This window comes from Xenopus tropicalis, chromosome 1 (assembly GCF_000004195.4).
Source record: "Xenopus tropicalis strain Nigerian chromosome 1, UCB_Xtro_10.0, whole genome shotgun sequence".
In the NCBI taxonomy this organism is placed as follows: domain Eukaryota; kingdom Metazoa; phylum Chordata; class Amphibia; order Anura; family Pipidae; genus Xenopus; species Xenopus tropicalis.
Window position 1 is genome coordinate 73,523,700 of NC_030677.2, and position 18,131 is coordinate 73,541,830.

The 18,131-nt window shown below is 39.3% G+C and overlaps 2 protein-coding genes across 3 annotated transcripts in view; one reads left to right on the top strand and one right to left on the bottom strand.

Annotated features, from left to right (window-relative positions):
- The window catches only part of slc9b2 (solute carrier family 9 member B2), a gene marked incomplete in the record, with an annotated part of 29,081 nt that extends 24,991 nt beyond the window's left edge, over nucleotides 1-4,090 (top strand). The window contains 2 exon segments of the mRNA NM_001100259.1: nucleotides 112-248; nucleotides 1,989-4,090. Of these exon segments, the coding sequence (NP_001093729.1) occupies nucleotides 112-248; nucleotides 1,989-2,192 (341 nt within the window).
- A 3,313-nt stretch (nucleotides 4,091-7,403) lies between these two features.
- Nucleotides 7,404-14,465, bottom strand: cisd2 (CDGSH iron sulfur domain 2). Of its 2 annotated transcripts, none has more exon segments than NM_001011479.1 (3): nucleotides 7,404-8,112; nucleotides 12,059-12,273; nucleotides 14,283-14,408. In NM_001011479.1, coding segments are annotated over 3 exon segments (408 nt in total). In that variant the 5' UTR covers nucleotides 14,386-14,408; the 3' UTR covers nucleotides 7,404-8,022.
- Between the last annotated feature and the right edge of the window lie 3,666 nt (nucleotides 14,466-18,131).

The window sequence follows — 18,131 nt, forward strand, 5'->3', positions numbered from 1 at the left end:
TTTTAAAAGTCACAAATAAAATCGCCCCATGTGTCATCTCCCTTATTGTATGTTTATATTGTGGTGTTCACACTTTATACTTGCTAACCTTCTTTTATGTATGACATCCAGGTCTGTGTACTGCCACTCTGATCATCGCCTTGATAATTAGAATATGCATCTCATTCTTAATGGTATGCTTTAGTGGTTTCAGCCTCAAGGAGAAGATCTTTATTTCTTTGGCATGGATGCCCAAAGCCACAGTGCAGGTAATGTGTAGTTAAAATAGATGACCACATACAATTCATAAATATGTCTAGGAGATATTGATGTACCCCTTAGACTCTATTTCTCCCAAAACAAAAAAGGTCCCTTTGAATGATTGTATGTACAAACTACCTGACACCTGAGTACAAAAGTTTGGCCACCCCTTGCCAAATTAAAAATTACCTAATTTTGGAAATGAAAACAGCTACAGCAGGAATCAATAGGTTAAAAAAAACGTGAATACACAGTTACATTTTATTTTGCAGATTTTAAACCACGAAAAAATAGTAATTGAGGCCAGTGTTAAAGTTTGGACACCCTAGTAATTCAGTATTTATTATCCCACCCTTCTGGCACAGATCACAGCTTGTAAACACATATTACATCCAGTTAAAAGTCTTTCAATTATTGTTGCTCTCTCTTCCTTGACTATCACTTCTAATTCTGAGTTTTGTTGGGCCACCTTGCATGTTTAAGATCTACCCACAGCTTTTCAATGATATTTCAGTAAAAACAGTAAAGGCCATTCCAAACTCTTCAGTTTGCTTTTCTTCACGTAACCCCTGGTGGCTTTTTAAGTATGTTTAGAATGATTTCCCTGTCCCTTCTTGGCTGGCTTTCACATTGGCATCAAGAATTTGCTGATATTTAGTGTATTTCCCTTTTTCCCTCTACATGCACAGTGATTTCTGTGTCACTGCCTGCCACAAACCCTACAATCTTAAACTTCTGGCAAGGTGTTTTCTTTTATCAGATGCTGCTCCTTTTTTCCCCCTAAAAACTTTTGGTGATGGTGGCCAAATAGTTCAATTTTGACTTCATCAGGCCACAGTATTTGTTTCCAAAGGACCTCTGGGTTGTCTATTGCTGCTTTGCATTCCTTAGTGACATTTGTGATTATATTGCAAGTTACACCACTCCTGCTCGCCACTCCAGCCAGACCCTTTTTGCAGGTCCTTTGCAATCACAATAGGGGTTGCCTTTGCCTTTCTTTTCTTGGTCTTCCAGATCTTGCCTTGATTTCCACAATTATCCTTAACTGCCATCCCCTGATGACATTACAGACAGTGGAAATATCAAGCTGGTTGTGCTTTGTAAGGACATTTAGGCTTTATTTTTCGATCCTCACCCAGTTGCATAGAGGAGTTCATTATTTTAAAGTGACAGCCAAAGTTTGGTGTCCTAGAATTTTATAAAACTCTTTCATTGTTGAAGGTGACAACTCCTAATAGCACTTAAGGCTAATGAGGTAATTAGGGGCAGGTTGTTTACTTCTTTTGACAAGCTGAACTCAATATGTAATTTGACCAGGGGTCTTCAAACTGAAATTGAAATCATAGAAATGAAACACTTGCACAGGCAGGTTGGTGGGCTGGTATGGACAATTAATGGCTTTTTACTGTACATTGAAAACTATTCTCACATAAAAGATATATATATTCTGACAGATAAGTTAACTTAATGTTAAAGAACGATTGCACTTTATTCTGTAGCTGTAGTTATAAAGGTGCAATTTCCATAGTCTCTAAAAACATAAAGCCATTTATTAACTCCTTCAGGACTATGGCTTTGTATATTTACCTAAGCAATGTTGTTCAGATTTCACTTTGCATTCTAGCTCAGGGAGAGACAGAAGAAACAGATGCAAATGTCATATTTTCAGTCTTCCGTACACAAAAGGTTGTCTTCATAGTCACATGACAGTGCTCGTATTGTTGACTGTATTATTTATGTATTTACAGGCTGCTATAGGTTCTGTTGCCCTGGACACAGCAAGAACCCTAGAAAACAAACAGTTTGAAGACTATGGGATGGATGTGCTTACTGTTGCTTTCCTAGGGATTCTGGTCACAGCACCAATAGGAGCTCTTGTTATAGGCCTAACTGGACCAAAAATGCTTGAGAAATCTGAAAGCAGAACTGTTACGGAGGAAGGTTCTGTGTAAACACAATTCCTCCTCTTTCCCCCGTGCTGGCCATGGAGGGCATTAACGGCTACTGACTTTTTTTACCTGCAATGGAGATTTTGTTGTTTTTTTTTACAAATCTAATCAGAAGCAAAATATTTTCTGTGCAAAAGATGCATTTGTTTACAATTTCAATGTCTATGGTATTAAAAACCAAAGGTTTACAGTACAAAAGACAATGCAATTAGTGGGTGAAAGAACAGAAGTGAAAATGATGCACCTTTTGTGATGCAGAGCTGGTACAGGAAGGAGGGCTCTCATGGGCAATGCAATGTTTGTCCAGTTTCAAAGGAGGGGATTCTTCTCATGCAAGTTGTGGTTCTATAATGTAGTGAGTGCCAAATGTTGCCTATTCTAAGGCATAGTTTTTTTTTTTTAACATACACCTGCTGATTTGTTATTAATGTATTTGTTCAAAAATAATTAGGTGGCAGGATTGCCAAATATGGCAGGGGCATTACAATAAAACAAAATGCTCCCGTCATATTTCTGCATTTAACCCCATTACATTGGCCCCCAGAAACCCTCTGCAACCATATCACTGGCTACTTAAAAAACCTGTCTAGGACTTCCTATTACACCAAAATACATAGAGATTGTTATTCATGCCCATGATGGTTCCAGTTGTCTGCTTGGATAGCTGTGACCCAAGTTCCTGTTTGTATGCTTAGCTCACAGACCTTGGTGATCTCAACAGGGAGCTGGAAACAACACGGTACTATTTTCCCTGTTTAGAGGGGAGGGGGGCAATCTTGCGGGGTTATATTTAGGGAAAATGACAGGGAGACTTTACATTTCCTATATTATATATATATAAATTGCTTTTTTATATAATTACTACATACATTCATACACAGCACAATGACAGTAGTAAATATTTCCAGGTGTAGCCAGTATCCCTCTGTGGGTTACACATTATGGTTTCAGTGCAAATGACAGCGCTTGTTTGTAGACTTACACAAATCTCGATTATTTATTCAAACAAATGTTTATTTTTAAACTGATGAGTGTATTTATAGAGCTGCCGTATATTCACTGTAAAACAGATCATTGGGGATCATAGTTTGCGCTGTAATGATGAAACGGAGAGGAAAAAAATGTAAAAAAACAAATGAAAGAAAACAATTATGTTTGTTGGGTGATTGAAACTACGTAGTGCTTATTTATGAACATTGGCACTATTGCACAACTGTAGTTGCCAACGGTAACCAATCAGGTCTTTGCTTTCCAGCTTGGGGTAGATTGTTCAAAACTACTTGTTAATTGGTTGCTATTTGCAACAGCACTTGAGCAATCTAGCAACTGCATTTGTAAATCTGCATCTCTGTCTATATCCCTGTGTGTTATATCAAAGAGATGTATCTGCAGGACCGTTTCTCCTGTTTGGTTATAAGCTAGTGTTTTTCAGAGGCAGTAACAAAACAGGGCTAACAGCCTAAAATGCAGAGATTTGAAATGAAATAATTTTATAATGCATATAGTGCAGGTCCCCAACCTTTTTTTTTTTTTAACCTGTGAACCACATTCACATGTAAACACAGGCACTAAAAAAAAAAAAATTCCTAGGGGTGCCAAATATGGACTATGAGGGACTATGTGGACTGACAGCCTACAGGATGTTTTTATGCAAAATGTGCCTCCAATCCAGAAATTCAAAAAAGCGCCTGCTTTAAGACCGCTGGGAGCAACAGCCAATGGGTTGTTGAGCAACATGTTACTCGCAAGCCACTGACTGGGGATCACTGATCTAGAGTGTGGTCAGTGCAGCACATCAGCAATACAAGATCCATTAGAAGTGGTAGGTGGTCCAAAAATGTCATTATTACCAATGTCCTGATATTGTCCTCATCTGATCAGTAAAAAAAATCCACACTGAAACTCACTGTGTGTGTGTTTCCTCCAACAGATTTTTACTTTAGCAATAAGCCTATAAACTTTCTATAGCAAGCAAAGTGACAAGATAAAATATAAATTTAGTATTGAAATAATAAACCTCTCAGAGGATTGTAGGATCTGCAGCAACAAAAGAATCGGTGCACTGGTCAGATATTTTGACCACTGGAATGCTGGGGCTGAGGCCCAGAAATCACCTACTATCTTTAAAGACACTGAAAAATACATTATCCTAAGGAATTATTATTTTCCATTAATAAACCAAATTCTTAAAGGGGAATTAGCACCAAATGAATATTTAAGGTAAATGCATACAGGAGAACTTACAGTGCTTCAATGCCTGCATTTAATTTACATGCAATCAGTTTGCACTTACTGCAAAGCAGTGTCTCTTTTTTTTTTTTCTTTTTCAAACAATCAGGTAACCCGACTGACATTGGCCCCATTGACCGTTTCCTACAAGCAATCATGCAAGCGGTTGTCAGGAAATGGCCTATTGGAAATAATGCTGTATTTAAGGAAATGGTCTCTTGGAAATAATGCTGTATGTAAGGAAATGGCCTCTGGAAATAATGCTGTATGTAAGGAAATGGGCTATTGGAAATATGGCTGTATGTAAGGAAATGGCCTCTTGGAAATATGGCTGTATGTAAGGAAATGGCCTCTTGGAAATATGGCTGTATGTAAGGAAATGGCCTCTTGGAAATATGGCTGTATGTAAGAAAATGGGCTATTGGAAATAATGCTGTATGTAAGGAAATGGCCTCTTGGAAATATGGCTGTATGTAAAAAAATGGGCTATTGGAAATAATGCTGTATGTAAGGAAATGGTCTCTTGGAAATATGGCTGTATGAATTGATTCAAGCAGTTTCAGATGACACTATATCAGGCAATGGAAGCGGTTTGACATTTATCACCTGTGCAGCTAAAATATGTTTCGAATTAGCCTTTGCTGGAGTTATAACCATATATAATTAACTTATTATCTTTAAGAACCAGATAGCATCAAAAGGGGAGGGAGGGCTTGTTTATGCAGAGCTTATTATCTCACATTAAGCTACCTGTCCTGATTCCAACAACAAGGCAGATAACAAAAAAACTAAATATTAATAGTTTAAAAGAAATGTGGTTTTGGACACATTTTCTAAACAAGCCTTATTTATTTGGCTTATGTTCAGCATAGACGGGTTTTACCACTAAGCGCCCCCAGTAATCACAAAATGAGAAATTTCAGAAGAAGATGTTTACTATAATCATAGCAAGCAAAGGAAACTTAGTCTTGTATCAGAAAATCTTACCACATGCATTATTCAGCAATTTACTTTTGCTGTACATTGACATGGGTTACTGAAAGAGGAACTAAATGAAACTAAGATGTGCAAAATGCAGTATAATTCCTCTAGTTCCTATGGTCTCTGTTTGACCCTTGCTTTATACAGAGAAGTTTAATGGCTGTGCAAGCCTACTGCACCAGGGATAATTCATCCTAGCAAACCCAGCACTGCTCTCTACCCCCCTGTATCAATCGGTATGTACAGTATACCCGTGATGTATGCACCTGCTGTAGTACAGCACTGTGGAATATGTTGGCACTTTATAAATGTTAATAATAATGCTAATCAAGCTAGATACAGAGGCTGAATTGTCAATGATCTCTACTGGATGACCTGTAATTATTAAAGGACCTTAATTGGACATCATTAATAGATGGAAGTTCAGGGAATGTGGGCTTGTGCAGTTCCTAACAGGTACCCCAAAGGGAACTGCTACTTGACCTGGCTTTAAAGCATTTAAAAAAATCAGCCATGCACAGACAGCTGTAACATGTCAGGAATTCACTTAAAGTTTAGGAAAAAGCTATGCTTGTGTAGCATACTGTTTTAACAGCAAAGTAAAATGAGTCTTTACTACAGAACCCTACACACAGTGGACCCATTCTCACAGCAATCAGATATAGCTAGTGCCAAAAATATTGATATCTTTATAAATCTAGTGAAAATAAGGAGGGCTTAATGGGAATTCTCCTAGGCTGGGGTACACCGGTTGTTCCTGTGGTAGGCCAGTCTGACCCTGAGCTTCATATTAATAACTTTGATTTTGGAATGAGATGTTGGGCATGCAGGTGTCCACATACTATATGCTGTAGTCCCCCCCCCCCCCCCACCTTCTGTACAGAGAAAACAACATATGGACTTCCTTAGGATTTCAAATGGAAATACATTTGTATAAGTGTTCCTTGAGTACACAGTACAAAGACAAACTAATGCAATGTAATATCTAATATAGATTTACAATATTAATATTTTCTTTAGTACTCAATAACAACATCACCACTCATTAAACTCTTATTTTAGCTTTATAAAAATAAAATAAAGGTCAGTGGTGTTTGCAAAGCAGAAGATTCCCAATGCATCCCTTTATAAAACTTCCCATACATTTTATTCAATGTAGGCATTGTATGCAGCACACCTAAACAATTAACAGTTAAATGCGAGATGCAATTTTCCAGCCATCAGTACTAGTGTTGTATTTTACACTAAATATATGTTGCTTCTTTTGGGGGATGTGGACATTCTCTGCACACAACCTTTAAAGAAATTAAATCTTTACATAAAGACTTTCACTCAGGAATTTTTTTCAAACAGGTAGTATAGGTTAGGGCCACATCGGGCACTGACTACAGCACCTATTCACTTCAAAGTGGAGCAACAGGTGCTATGATGGGAAAAGTGGTAGGGCAGATGGAGAGCTACTGCTATCCTAATGGGTTCATGGCTTCTCAACAATGAAGTGCTGCAGTGTGGCTTGCAAACCTGTATGCTGCAGACTATAATACACCATCAAAATTATGAAGGTGACCCCCATCCCAAAAAAAAAAGTCTACTGTACAAAGTCACACTGATTAGATAGAAAGCAGAAAGGGAGAAATGGGCCCTATCCTGGTGCACAAAAACACAAGATAGGCAACAATACAAACCAGTTTAATGGTGGGTGCCAGGGAGCAAGGAGGGAGTCAGGCACCCAGGACAGAACAGCTAACATTATTGAAGGGCTTATACTAAGTGGCATATCAAGAGCTAAGCTTGCTGTCACCCATCTGCATAACCGGTCTGTGGGGGCATTTCCCACTACTGGACTCTGGGCATTGCCTGCAAGTGTGCAACAGCTGCTCATATACCGCTCTTACAGACAACTACTAAACTTATATTTGGTGATTAACAGGGCAGTAAAGCACCACATCATTCTTTACATGAAAATTGGGGTCCATCAATATTGTAAAAGAAGAATGTTAAGACTTTTTTTTTTTTTTAACTCATTCTACATTAATACCAGTGGTCCACTGCAGTCACTATGTAAAGTGTACATAATAAACGTCACAGACACGGTTGAGGCAGTGTATAACAGCATACCTACATACAGCTTGGAGATCTTTTTAGGGAAATAGAAATGTAAATAAATTGCTGTTTTACTTGTAAGTATTTGGGGAAATTGGTTTACCATATATTAACATTAGGAACAGAACAACGCTGAAATACAAAATCTGCCTTCTTTAAAAAGACATAATGCCATAGCAGTGAAGTTCCTCTAAATGCCAGCAATTTAATGCAAATAATCTCCGATTTCAGCAAGTCAAGTAAAAATGGGTCACCGTGACTTGGGCCAAAGTTATTATGTTGAGATGTGAAAGAGACTTTTAAGGAAGGCACATTAACATGGGCTGGGAAGAAGTGCATAAGGCAGAACAGTTTGAAGCAAGTCACACAGATTCAGTGAGGGGGGATTACAGAATACTGCAATTTGTACAGTTAGTTGAAGTCCATTCACTATGTTAGACTCCTGCCAAAAACTAACCACTAAGAGCCAGTCTTCAATATATTTTGCACAGTGGAGTCAGTATCAGGCTGCCGAGATGCGTTATACTTCTTTCTTTTTGAGAATCAATGGACCCACGTTGTCTCCTGTGAGCTCATTGTGCTTGTTATGAGATCCGTCACAAACAGGGAACTGGAAGGGGAAAAAATGTACAGCATGGATTCATTTTGAGAAAATAAAATATAGAATCATTTTATATACAGTATATAAGTCACAGCTATGTACCTAGATGTACAGGCGTGCGATTCCAAAAATACAGAAATTCCAATCCCAAACTATTCCACTTTTTTAAATTATTTAGTTTTTCTCTATACTAATAACAATAAAACAGAACCTTGAGGTAATGGCTGTGGTAAACAACCTTTGTTGAGGTCTTGGTTACAAAATAATCATACTGAGTTTTTTTAACGTTTAAAGTTTTTTAATAGCCTTTAGGTATGGAGATCCAAATTACAAAAAGATCCCTTTCTTATAAAACCGCAGGTCCCAAGCATTCAGGATAATAGATCCTATACCTATATTTATTTTAAAAAATGTGTCTGTATTAGATAGCTGAGTGTTTGCAGTCTGTGTTTTTATGATTCCTAATTGAAACAAGGTATAAATATACACACACCTTGCATTAATTCAATTGGACGCTATCTCTCTAGCCTGGAATTTCAACAGCTATCTGGTTGCTAAGGAACAATTTAATTCAGATTTTAGTTGTCTCATAATTAACAGTTGGATATTGATCGTAGGCTTAATGCAACAATCTAAAACATTCAGATTGAAATTGTAGGATTAAAGTCTTAAAAATAACAAATCTGCCAATGCTTTTATTAATAACTGCCAGACAATAATCTATGAAAATGATGTCCCAAAAATACGTAGGTCTCCCATGGATATCATTAGGTATGCAAAACATGCACAGATATTGTTATGAGACAGAAATGTTCTAACCAATCCACAAGTGATCCAAAAGTCATACAAAACTTCCATACAATTATATTGGTGCATGTATGGCCTGCTTTCAAGTAAAAGAGCCTTATGTACATGGTGCTACTATAAGGCCTATAGTACAAAGGTCATTTTGACCAACACTGCCCTTAGCTTCAGCCTTTTTAAGCAGAGGTTTGTGTGTTCTATGCATTAGCAGCAATGAAGTGGGCAGAGGCAATCTATAAATACCACATTTTTTGACAGTGAGCAGCTGAAAGGTTCAGCATCTTTATATCATTACTGATCCAGGCCTTCAAAGTTGTGCACAGGAGCTCCTCATCTTGTATTTTTTTAGGAATGTCAGTGACACTACACATGCTCATTATGTTGAGAACCTAAACTCAGGGGCCATTGTATATAAACTGATGCTACAGGGCTGATAATTCAATTCTGATGCTAACTGCACTGCTCTCGTTGCTGCCCTATAATGAGAATCTGAATGAATTCAGATTGTAAGCTCTACGGGGCAGGGACCTCCTTCCTACTGTGTCTCATACCACATGGCACTTATATATATATATATATATCTATATCTACATATATGTATTTATTATATCACTTGTCCTCCCTGTGTGTAATTTTGTATTCTGTAAGACTGTACAGCGCTGCGTACCCTTGTGGCGCTTTATAAATAAAGTTATACATACATACATGAATTACTAATCAGCCTTATATTGCGACAATATATACAATATATTGTGTGTCGGTTCCTAATCTCAGGTTACAAACATTTGCACAGAGCATGTGCAGTGAATCAGCAAAAAAAAAAAAAGATGAGGAGCTACTGGGGCATTTCTGTGGTACAGATGTTTCCTGCTAAAGGGCTGTGGTTGCCTTTGGCTGGTACAAAAGCCCAACACATAATATGCAGTGTTTCTACCCTACTTCCTTGATGTAAAAATTTACCATGCTATCAGTTAAGATAAAAGAAACAGAGTGGGGCTCATTTATCAACACTGGGCAAATTTGCCCATGGCCAGTAACCCATAGCAACCAATCAGCCAGCTGCATGTAGAACAATGAATGTAACAATTTGATTGGTTGCCATAGGTTACTGCCCATGGGCAAATTTGCCCAGTGTTGATAAATGACCCAAAGTTTGAGCATGTTTGAGAGAGAGAGATTATAGCTACATTATTATTATGTGTGCACCAATGCATCCCAGCAAACAAACAGAGCACCCCATTTTTGCTGTGATCCACTGACATAGCTAACAAAAATACAGTCAGTATCAGCCTCACATGAAATCACTAGGGCTAATCAGTCATACGAGGTGAGGTAATAACACATGCAAAGCAGTTCTCATTTAGCGTAGTAATCATGCAAATTACCGTACTTCTGCAAGACAGTGACCTGCAGTAGCATATCATTCTGAAAGATTGTATTTACAATGGGTTTAGCAGTGATCAGTGAGCACAGAAGGCCTAAACAAGAATAACAATAAGCATGCATGGGGAAAGGCCCCAAGAACAAAGAAAGGTATCTGAATCTATTTGGACAAGTGGGGCATATAAGGAAACTTTATGAACCTTACGGATACTCTACGACAGTGCTGTCCAACTGGCGGCCCGCGACCCCCCTCTGTGTGGCCCCCCACCTGTCTGGCTGCTTTGATGGTTTACCCTTGTATAAGCTTTAAATGGTATCAATACTGAAATTAACTGCCCCTGCATGGCTCTCACCTCAGATTCAGGCTGTAATCCCTCTGTATTGTTTAAACATGTAATCCCCTGTACTGTTCACACCTTTTAATCTCTGCATTGTTCACCCCCTGCAGTATTCACACCTCAGGCTCAGACTGTAATCACCCCCATTGTTCCCCTGTTCACACCTCAGGTCTGTGTGTAGACAGCATAGGGTAGGCAGAGTATGGCACATAGACAGCATGGGGCAGGGAGGGTATGGCACAAACAGGCAGCATAGGACAGGGAGGGTATTGAACACACAGGCAGGGTAGGGCAGAGTATGGAACACACAGGCAGGGTAGGGCAGAGTATGGCACACACAGGCAGCATATGGCAGGTAGAGTATGGCACACAGGCAGGGTAGGGCAGAGTATGGCACACACAGGCAGCATATGGCAGGCAGAGTATGGCAGACACAGGCAGCATATGGCAAACACAGGCATCATAGGGCAGGCAGAGTATGGCACACACAGGCAGCATATGGCAGACACAGGCATCATGGGGCAGGCAGAGTATTGCACACACAGGTAGCGTAGGGCAGGCAGAGTGCTACCCTATGCTGCCTGTGGGAGGTGAACCTGGCAGGGGTTTGTTCTGGGAGTTTGTTAGCAGTTGGAAATAGCCAGTAAATGTTCCCTAAGGTGTGTAATTATATGCTGGGGGTTGCTGTGCTATCCACAGGGGAAGAGTCATATGGATTTTAGGGTGTGTCTTAATATGACATAATATAATTCTTTCACATATGAATGATGGTTGATATCCCTGCAGTGAGGTCCAAGCATTTGGGTTTTTGCTGCACTACCACCATTGTGATAAAATGGGTGTGGTTTGAAGTGGGTGTGGTTTAAAAGGGGGGAGTGGCTTCCATTAGCGGCCCTCCACCATGTATGCGCGAGAAATTCCGGCCCTCGGCACCGCAGAAGTTGGACAGCACTGCTCTACGAGATGCCATACAGGGTATGGTTGCCTTTCTAATTGTTTCATTGGAACAGCAGGGCATTATGAGTATCTGTGGCTCCTTTTCACTTTATATGCTAATGCAGCATACACTGGCAGATATGGTGCATCAGTAGATTTAAACATGCCCGATCCCTGAAAAAAACAGATATCCACAGTAAATGGTTATCAACTGGGATCTATAAGCCATCACCACATAAGATTTTGCCGGTATGTGTATGTATAACTTAAGTCTTTAAAAACTTTACTTACAGAAGTGTGCTACAAATACTCATATTAAGTACACCCCACTACGGTGTACTAGTAATGAAAAAGGGATGTGATGTTCCTGCACCTCCAGTAGGGGGAACAATTTTAGGGCGACAGGTGTCTTTTAATCTATACTTCAGGTAGTAACTTTGTTACTCTACACATGTGGTTTTGCTCTTAATGACTGGAAGATGAGTTGTACTTACAGTCTTAGAGCGCCAACACCGACAATAGGCAGCCTTGGCTAAGTGCAGATCCTCTATGTTTATCTCATTTACAACCTTTGGATTCTCCTTTTGGATCTTGAGATTGATTAAGCTGTCTTTTTGCTGCTTCTTCTTGGGTAGGAATGGTCGAATCGCAAGGTATCCAAGCAGTGCTAGGACACCAAGGAATGGCAACAATCTCAGCCATTCTGAAACTGCAGAAAAACAAAACACACTCTTGAGAATCTCACATCTATTTACAAACTTGTTCAGAAAACTAAAAACAAGTGTTAAAAACAACAGTACACTCCTCCTTTTATTACTTCTACACCCAAGAGGTGATTGGTTGATATGGTTTACTATAACTGGAGCAAAATTTACATGTTACAAACTTACTAGGAAATGGCTTTTAAGCATAAACATTTGAACTATATTACTAAATAATAAAAAAAACTGTTTATAATGTGTGCAGAATTTGCAAAGCATTAGTACAGGTATAGGACCCATTATCCAGAATGTTCGGGACCAAGGTTATTCTGGATAAGGGGTCTTTCTGTAATTTGGATCTCCATACCTTAAGACTACTAAAAAATCAATAAAACATTAATTAAACCCAATAAGATTGTTTTGCCTCCAATAAGGATTAATTATACCTTAGTTGGGATCAAGTAAAAGGTACTGTTTTATTATTACAGAGAAAAAGCAAATCAATTTTTTAAATCTGAATTATTTGATTAAAATTGAGTCTATGGGAGATGGGCTTTCGGTAATTCAGAGCTTTCTGGACAACGGGTTTCCAGATAACGGATCCCATACCTGTATAGCAAAGGTAATTTTCTTAAGCTTTGCAAAGTTTACAAACTTCTTCTTAATCACAAACCAGTTAATCTTCCTGTATGTGTTTTGAGTGTGCAGATTGTGCCCAGGCTGGCTTTGAACCTTAGGACCCCAGCATGCACACTAAATGCTCAGACCCAGCAATTAGTTCTGCTGTTCAGCTCAATCCATAAATACATTCTTTTTCAAGTTAGGACTACACTGAAAACAGAAGACACCCTCATTATCATTCCTGTTTGTTATCAGATAGAAAATACAACAGGCAGAAAGGAAAATTGTTGTCCGTAAAAACTATACACATCATATTTATAACAAAGATCAAGATAATGACCAAGAGCGTAAAAAGAAGCCCTCCAAACTCTCAGTGCCAACCTGTCTCCATTACTACCTGCTTCTTACTCTGTCTGGCATGAGATTGTACTACTGCTCTGTACAGTGATGTTGCAGGCTGCCATTTGTTACTTTCAGCAGTTGATCCCTAAGCTATAACTCTCAGGATCTTCTAGGGTTTCTGAGAGTTGTAGTTAAACACACCTATATGAATATTATGTCTGGAGTTAATGCAGTGTTTTAATTTCTGCTGTGTGACATACCTCCCAAAATATGCTTTTTTTTTTTTAGATTTTTTTTCACTGTGGACATTGTGCTATTTTTGGGGTACTTTTGAAGTGGCGTTTGGCTAGTTTTGGGACTGTTTTCCGCTGCTTTGGAAAATTAGACCTGGCAACCCTGCTCCTCAGGGTTACAGCACCGGTCTCCTTAGAGAGCTGCTCTCTACACCCGCAGCAGTGAGAAGGGTCGGGAAACTAGATATGGGAAACTGGCACAGCAGCATCTAAAGTAACGCTGAACCTTTGTGTCCCATGCAGAGCCCCTTCGCCGGCTGAGCTGCCTGTCACAGCTATTCAACTAAGCAGGAAGCTGTGGTTTACTTCATTGAGTCCAGTTCCATTTACTCTAGCCTTTTTATCTTACGTATTTTCCTTATTAACTATATTTAAAAAAAAAAGTCTTCAACCTGTTAATTTTACCGTGAACTATTCCTTTATGCTTGTTCTGGATATGCAGCATGCTTGTAACTGCCAATAACAAATGAAAACCTTAAACATATATAAACCCCCAATTAAGGCACATGTTCTCCAAGCTTCTCTCTCCAGGACTATTAGCCCAGGGCTGCTAATCTTGTGCCACAAAATGATGCCATGAACAGGGCACTGGCAGAACTTGACAAAAAACTCACAAGCCTAATTATCTGCAGTGCTACAGGCTCAGGGTTCCAGTAAAACTCATATCATGCAAATGCAGTGCGCAATGTGTGTTGAGCCTATTATATTACATAAAGTTAAACGTACAAAGGCCCAGGCAGAGGGTCTATAAAACCTATTACCTGTTAGCCGGATAAAGCCTGCAATACTGTCTGGGATGGGTAACCTCTTCAGGTATGCAGGCAGCTGCACTTTAATCACCCGGGCTATGCTCTCCAGCACCATTCTAACTCCCTCACGATAGTTACTTGAATGGACAGACTTTGAGGAAGTCCTGATGTCAGTGCCATGTGACCAAAATGTGGGCGGAAGCATGTTATGTCACTCAGGGGTGTGTCAAACTCCTATCTTTGCTGAATGGCTGCCTCCTTTCCTGTACCATGTGACAACCTGGGAAAAGGGTTGTTGGGGGGAGTGTGGTGGTGTGATAAGTATAGAATTGCTGGCAGAGCACAGTGCGATACAGTAAAGGCAGGAGTTGAGGTGTGATATGAGCAGGGCTGCTGGAAGACTGCAGTATTCACTCTACAGAACTGCCTTGGTTGGGCACTGTGTGATCTTATCTGTACTGCTAGAGGGACGCTGAGTAATAGGCACAGGGCTACTGGGGAAACATGATTTTACATAGCGTTGAAGTTGGATTCTTATTCGGTCACTGAATAAGTAACTGGCGTTTTAAAGAAATAAATGACCTTGGGCCACGGATTTAAAAGTTCACATTCATTGTCAGAGATGCCCTACATAAACTACAGCTTTCAACTATTTGAATAAGTAACGGGTGCTGAAGGGGTTAAAAGACCTTATTAGCCACTGATTTCATGTAGGCAGTGGTGTGCCCTGCATTGGAGGCCGCACACTCAGGCCCAAAAAGGTTCTGGGTAGCAAAAGTGGCATCAAAGTTGGCATCTCTGCAATTCTGCCTACCTGAATAAGTAATGGGTGCTGAAAGGGTTAAATGGCCCTGCATTATATGCAACCTGTTCCGGCCTGGCCTGAAAAGGTTCTGTGCAGGAAAAGTGGCATCAAAGTGGATATCCTTGCAATTCTGCCAATTTGAATAAGTATCAGGGGTGATGAAGGAGTTAAATAACTTTGGGCCACTGATTTCAACCCATATATTTATAGGCAGGGGTGCCCCACATTGTATGCAACCTGATCCAGCCTGGCCCGAAAAGGTTCTGGCCAGGAAAAGTTGCATCAAATTAGGCATCCATGCAATGCTGCCAATTTGAATAAGTAACAATGGTGTTGAAGAGGTTAAAATGACCTTGGGCTACTGATTTCAACCCATATATTTGCAGGCATGGGTACCTTTTTTCGGGCCAGGCAAAAACAGGTTGCATACAATGCATGAGTTGAAATTTGTGGCCCAAGGCCATTTAATCCCTTCAGCACCTGTTACTTATTCAAATAGGCAGAATTGCAGAGATGCCCACTTTAATGCCAATTTTCCTGCCCAGAACCTTTTTGCTCCTGGGCAGAACAGGTTGCATACAATGTGAGCAGTCCTGGCTACAAATATATCGAATGGATCCAGTGGCCCAAGGTCATTAAACCTTTTAAATGATTAGTTACTTATTCATCAGAACCAAATAAACTATTGCCCCTTTGGTGCCAATTTTCCCGCCCAGAACCGTTTTCGGCCAGTGTGGAACAAGCTGTAGTTTATGTAGGGCATTTCTGACAATGAATGTGAACTTTTAAATCCGTGGCCCAAAGTCATTTATTTCTTTAAAACAGTGACTGAATATTCCACTTCCATTCAACTGTGAAGTGTTTCCTAAATAATCTACTCAGAAAATGAATTTCTGCTAATAAATTTGATTCATTATATTTAGGGGCAAGCATACCCTCTTGTTGAAAGCATAGAGCTTGTGTTGAATATACTTTTTGCCCATTTTGATAATTCTACAGTTTTGTCATTTCTTGAACAGGGCAAACATCAAAACTAAAGCTACTCTATTTTGTTTGGTCCTTGTGAGGCAGATAATAAGATTTCCAGTACATAGATAGTCCCCCTGCATAATGGACTCCTGACTACAAAACAGTCACAACAATAGGTAAAAGGAAAGGGTTATATACTGGTAATCTATCTACTTTGCAAGTATAAAATATGGAGTGTGTTAATTTTTCCTGTTTGTCCTGTTTGGCTGAAGAAATAATGCAGGAGGAGTCATATCTCAAAATCCATTCTTCCTATCAGTAGAGTGATTTAGGATCAGTAAACCGTAATACATCATAGGGGTCATGATCTGTAATTGTAATTCTACCTGCAATTGTCATGTTTTCACCAATAATGCAGTGTTTTTCTCATAATTCCAGCATAATTGCAGTTGGCAGGGGGAGATGCACCTGACGCAGTTAAGGATGATTTCTCAAAATGTGCGTTGCTGCACTTGCACTTTAACACAAATTGGATGCAGCTGATCTGAAAATGTTCTTGTCACTTCTGGAGTTTGCTATCAAAATGGCGTGTCTGCCCAATTAGGTGCACGTGCTGTGGTGATTGATGCTGGCTGCTGTGGGGACCCTAGAGCTATTGTCATCTTTGGAAGTGGTGATAGCTTCAGGATTCCCCTGCGTCAGTAGGTGCTTTGTGCTCAGTTCAGAACAGGAGGCACCAGTCTGTTCTAGATTGTTCCTTGTTAAGGGGGCTACATGGGATCCCCAAACTTTTTTTTACCTGTGAGCCACATTCAAATGTAAAAAGAGTTGGGGAGCAACCCAAGCATGAAAAATGTACCTGGGTTTACCAAATAAGGGCTGTAATTTTGTAGCCCCTATGTTCACTGGCAGCCTACAGGATGCTTTGTTTGGCAGTTCACTTGGTTTTTATGTAACTAAAACTTGCCTCCAAGTCAGGAATTCAAAAATAAACACCTACTTTAAGGCCTCTGGAAGCAACATACAAGGGGTTTGTGAGCAACATGTTGCTCCTGAGCCACTGGTTGGGACCACTGCTCTAAGGGGAGAACCTCCTTTTACCATTTGTCTGCTAGCACAGAGGTCCAGTGTGCTGTTTATTGCATAGTGTGTCTAGCTGGTTAGATATTCTGACCTTTAATCAGAGTGCATGATCACATTTTTATTTTATTGAGCCAAGTGATATTAATGTATTTTGAATTGTTGATTACTTGCTTTTGCTGTAAAACTGTTTCTGCATTTGAAACTAGTAAGGTAAGTGTTTTGACCACTAAACATTTAAGCACACTAAGGGGCACATTTACTAAGACACGAATCTGAACCGAATTGGAAAAATTCCGATTTGAAAACGAACATTTTGCGACTTTTTCGTATTTTTTGCGATTTTTTTCGGCGTCTTTACGACTTTTTCGTTACCAATACGATTTGCGCGAAAAAACGCGAGTTTTTCGTAGCCATTTCTTACATTGTTTTGTAACTCACTTTTACCCATAAAACTGTGCCTGTGCAGTGGATCAGGTATATTGATCAGTCATCAGTGTTGTCTTTTTTATTTGAGTGATTGTATTGAATTTTATGGTTTGTGTTTTGTTTTTGGCCATAAAAACGTATGTGCACTTAGTGGATCAGGTACATAACTGCAATTACTTTTCACTTATTTAACTGCTTTTACTGCATTGTTTGGTCAGTGATTATCTGTTTTTGTCAGTAAGAGTGCCATATAACAGTAAAACTAGCAGATACATTATTGTGTCTACTGTTCACACAGGTCATTCATTTTTTTTTATTAATTTATATATAATAGTTATTTTATTTTTTAGTTCTGCATTGGTGTTGATTACACATTAGATAAGGTATTTTGACTGACCATAGATCACACAGTGTGATTACTTTGATCTTGATTTGAGCAATCTTATTAGGGTTATAAGTTTACATTGTGGATTATTTTACCCTTATATTTGTCAGTGCACAATATGCCTACTTAAACAAGTATTCTGACCACCGATCACACTGTAATAACTTATTTGTTACTGATTTTCAGTTCTTGG

Bases quoted from the DNA above. Each gene is read 5' to 3' on its own strand.
- cisd2 (XM_012961455.3), bottom strand. From the start codon at position 14,385: ATGGTGCTGGAGAGCATAGCCCGGGTGATTAAAGTGCAGCTGCCTGCA. The intron at 12,274-14,282 runs GTAATAGGTTTT...GTTTTTCTGCAG, and splicing joins AGGCTTTATCCGGCTAACAG to TTTCAGAATGGCTGAGATTG. The intron at 11,739-12,058 runs GTAAGTACAACT...TGTTTTTTTCAG, and splicing joins GGTGTTGGCGCTCTAAGACT to GGATCGGGCATGTTTAAATC.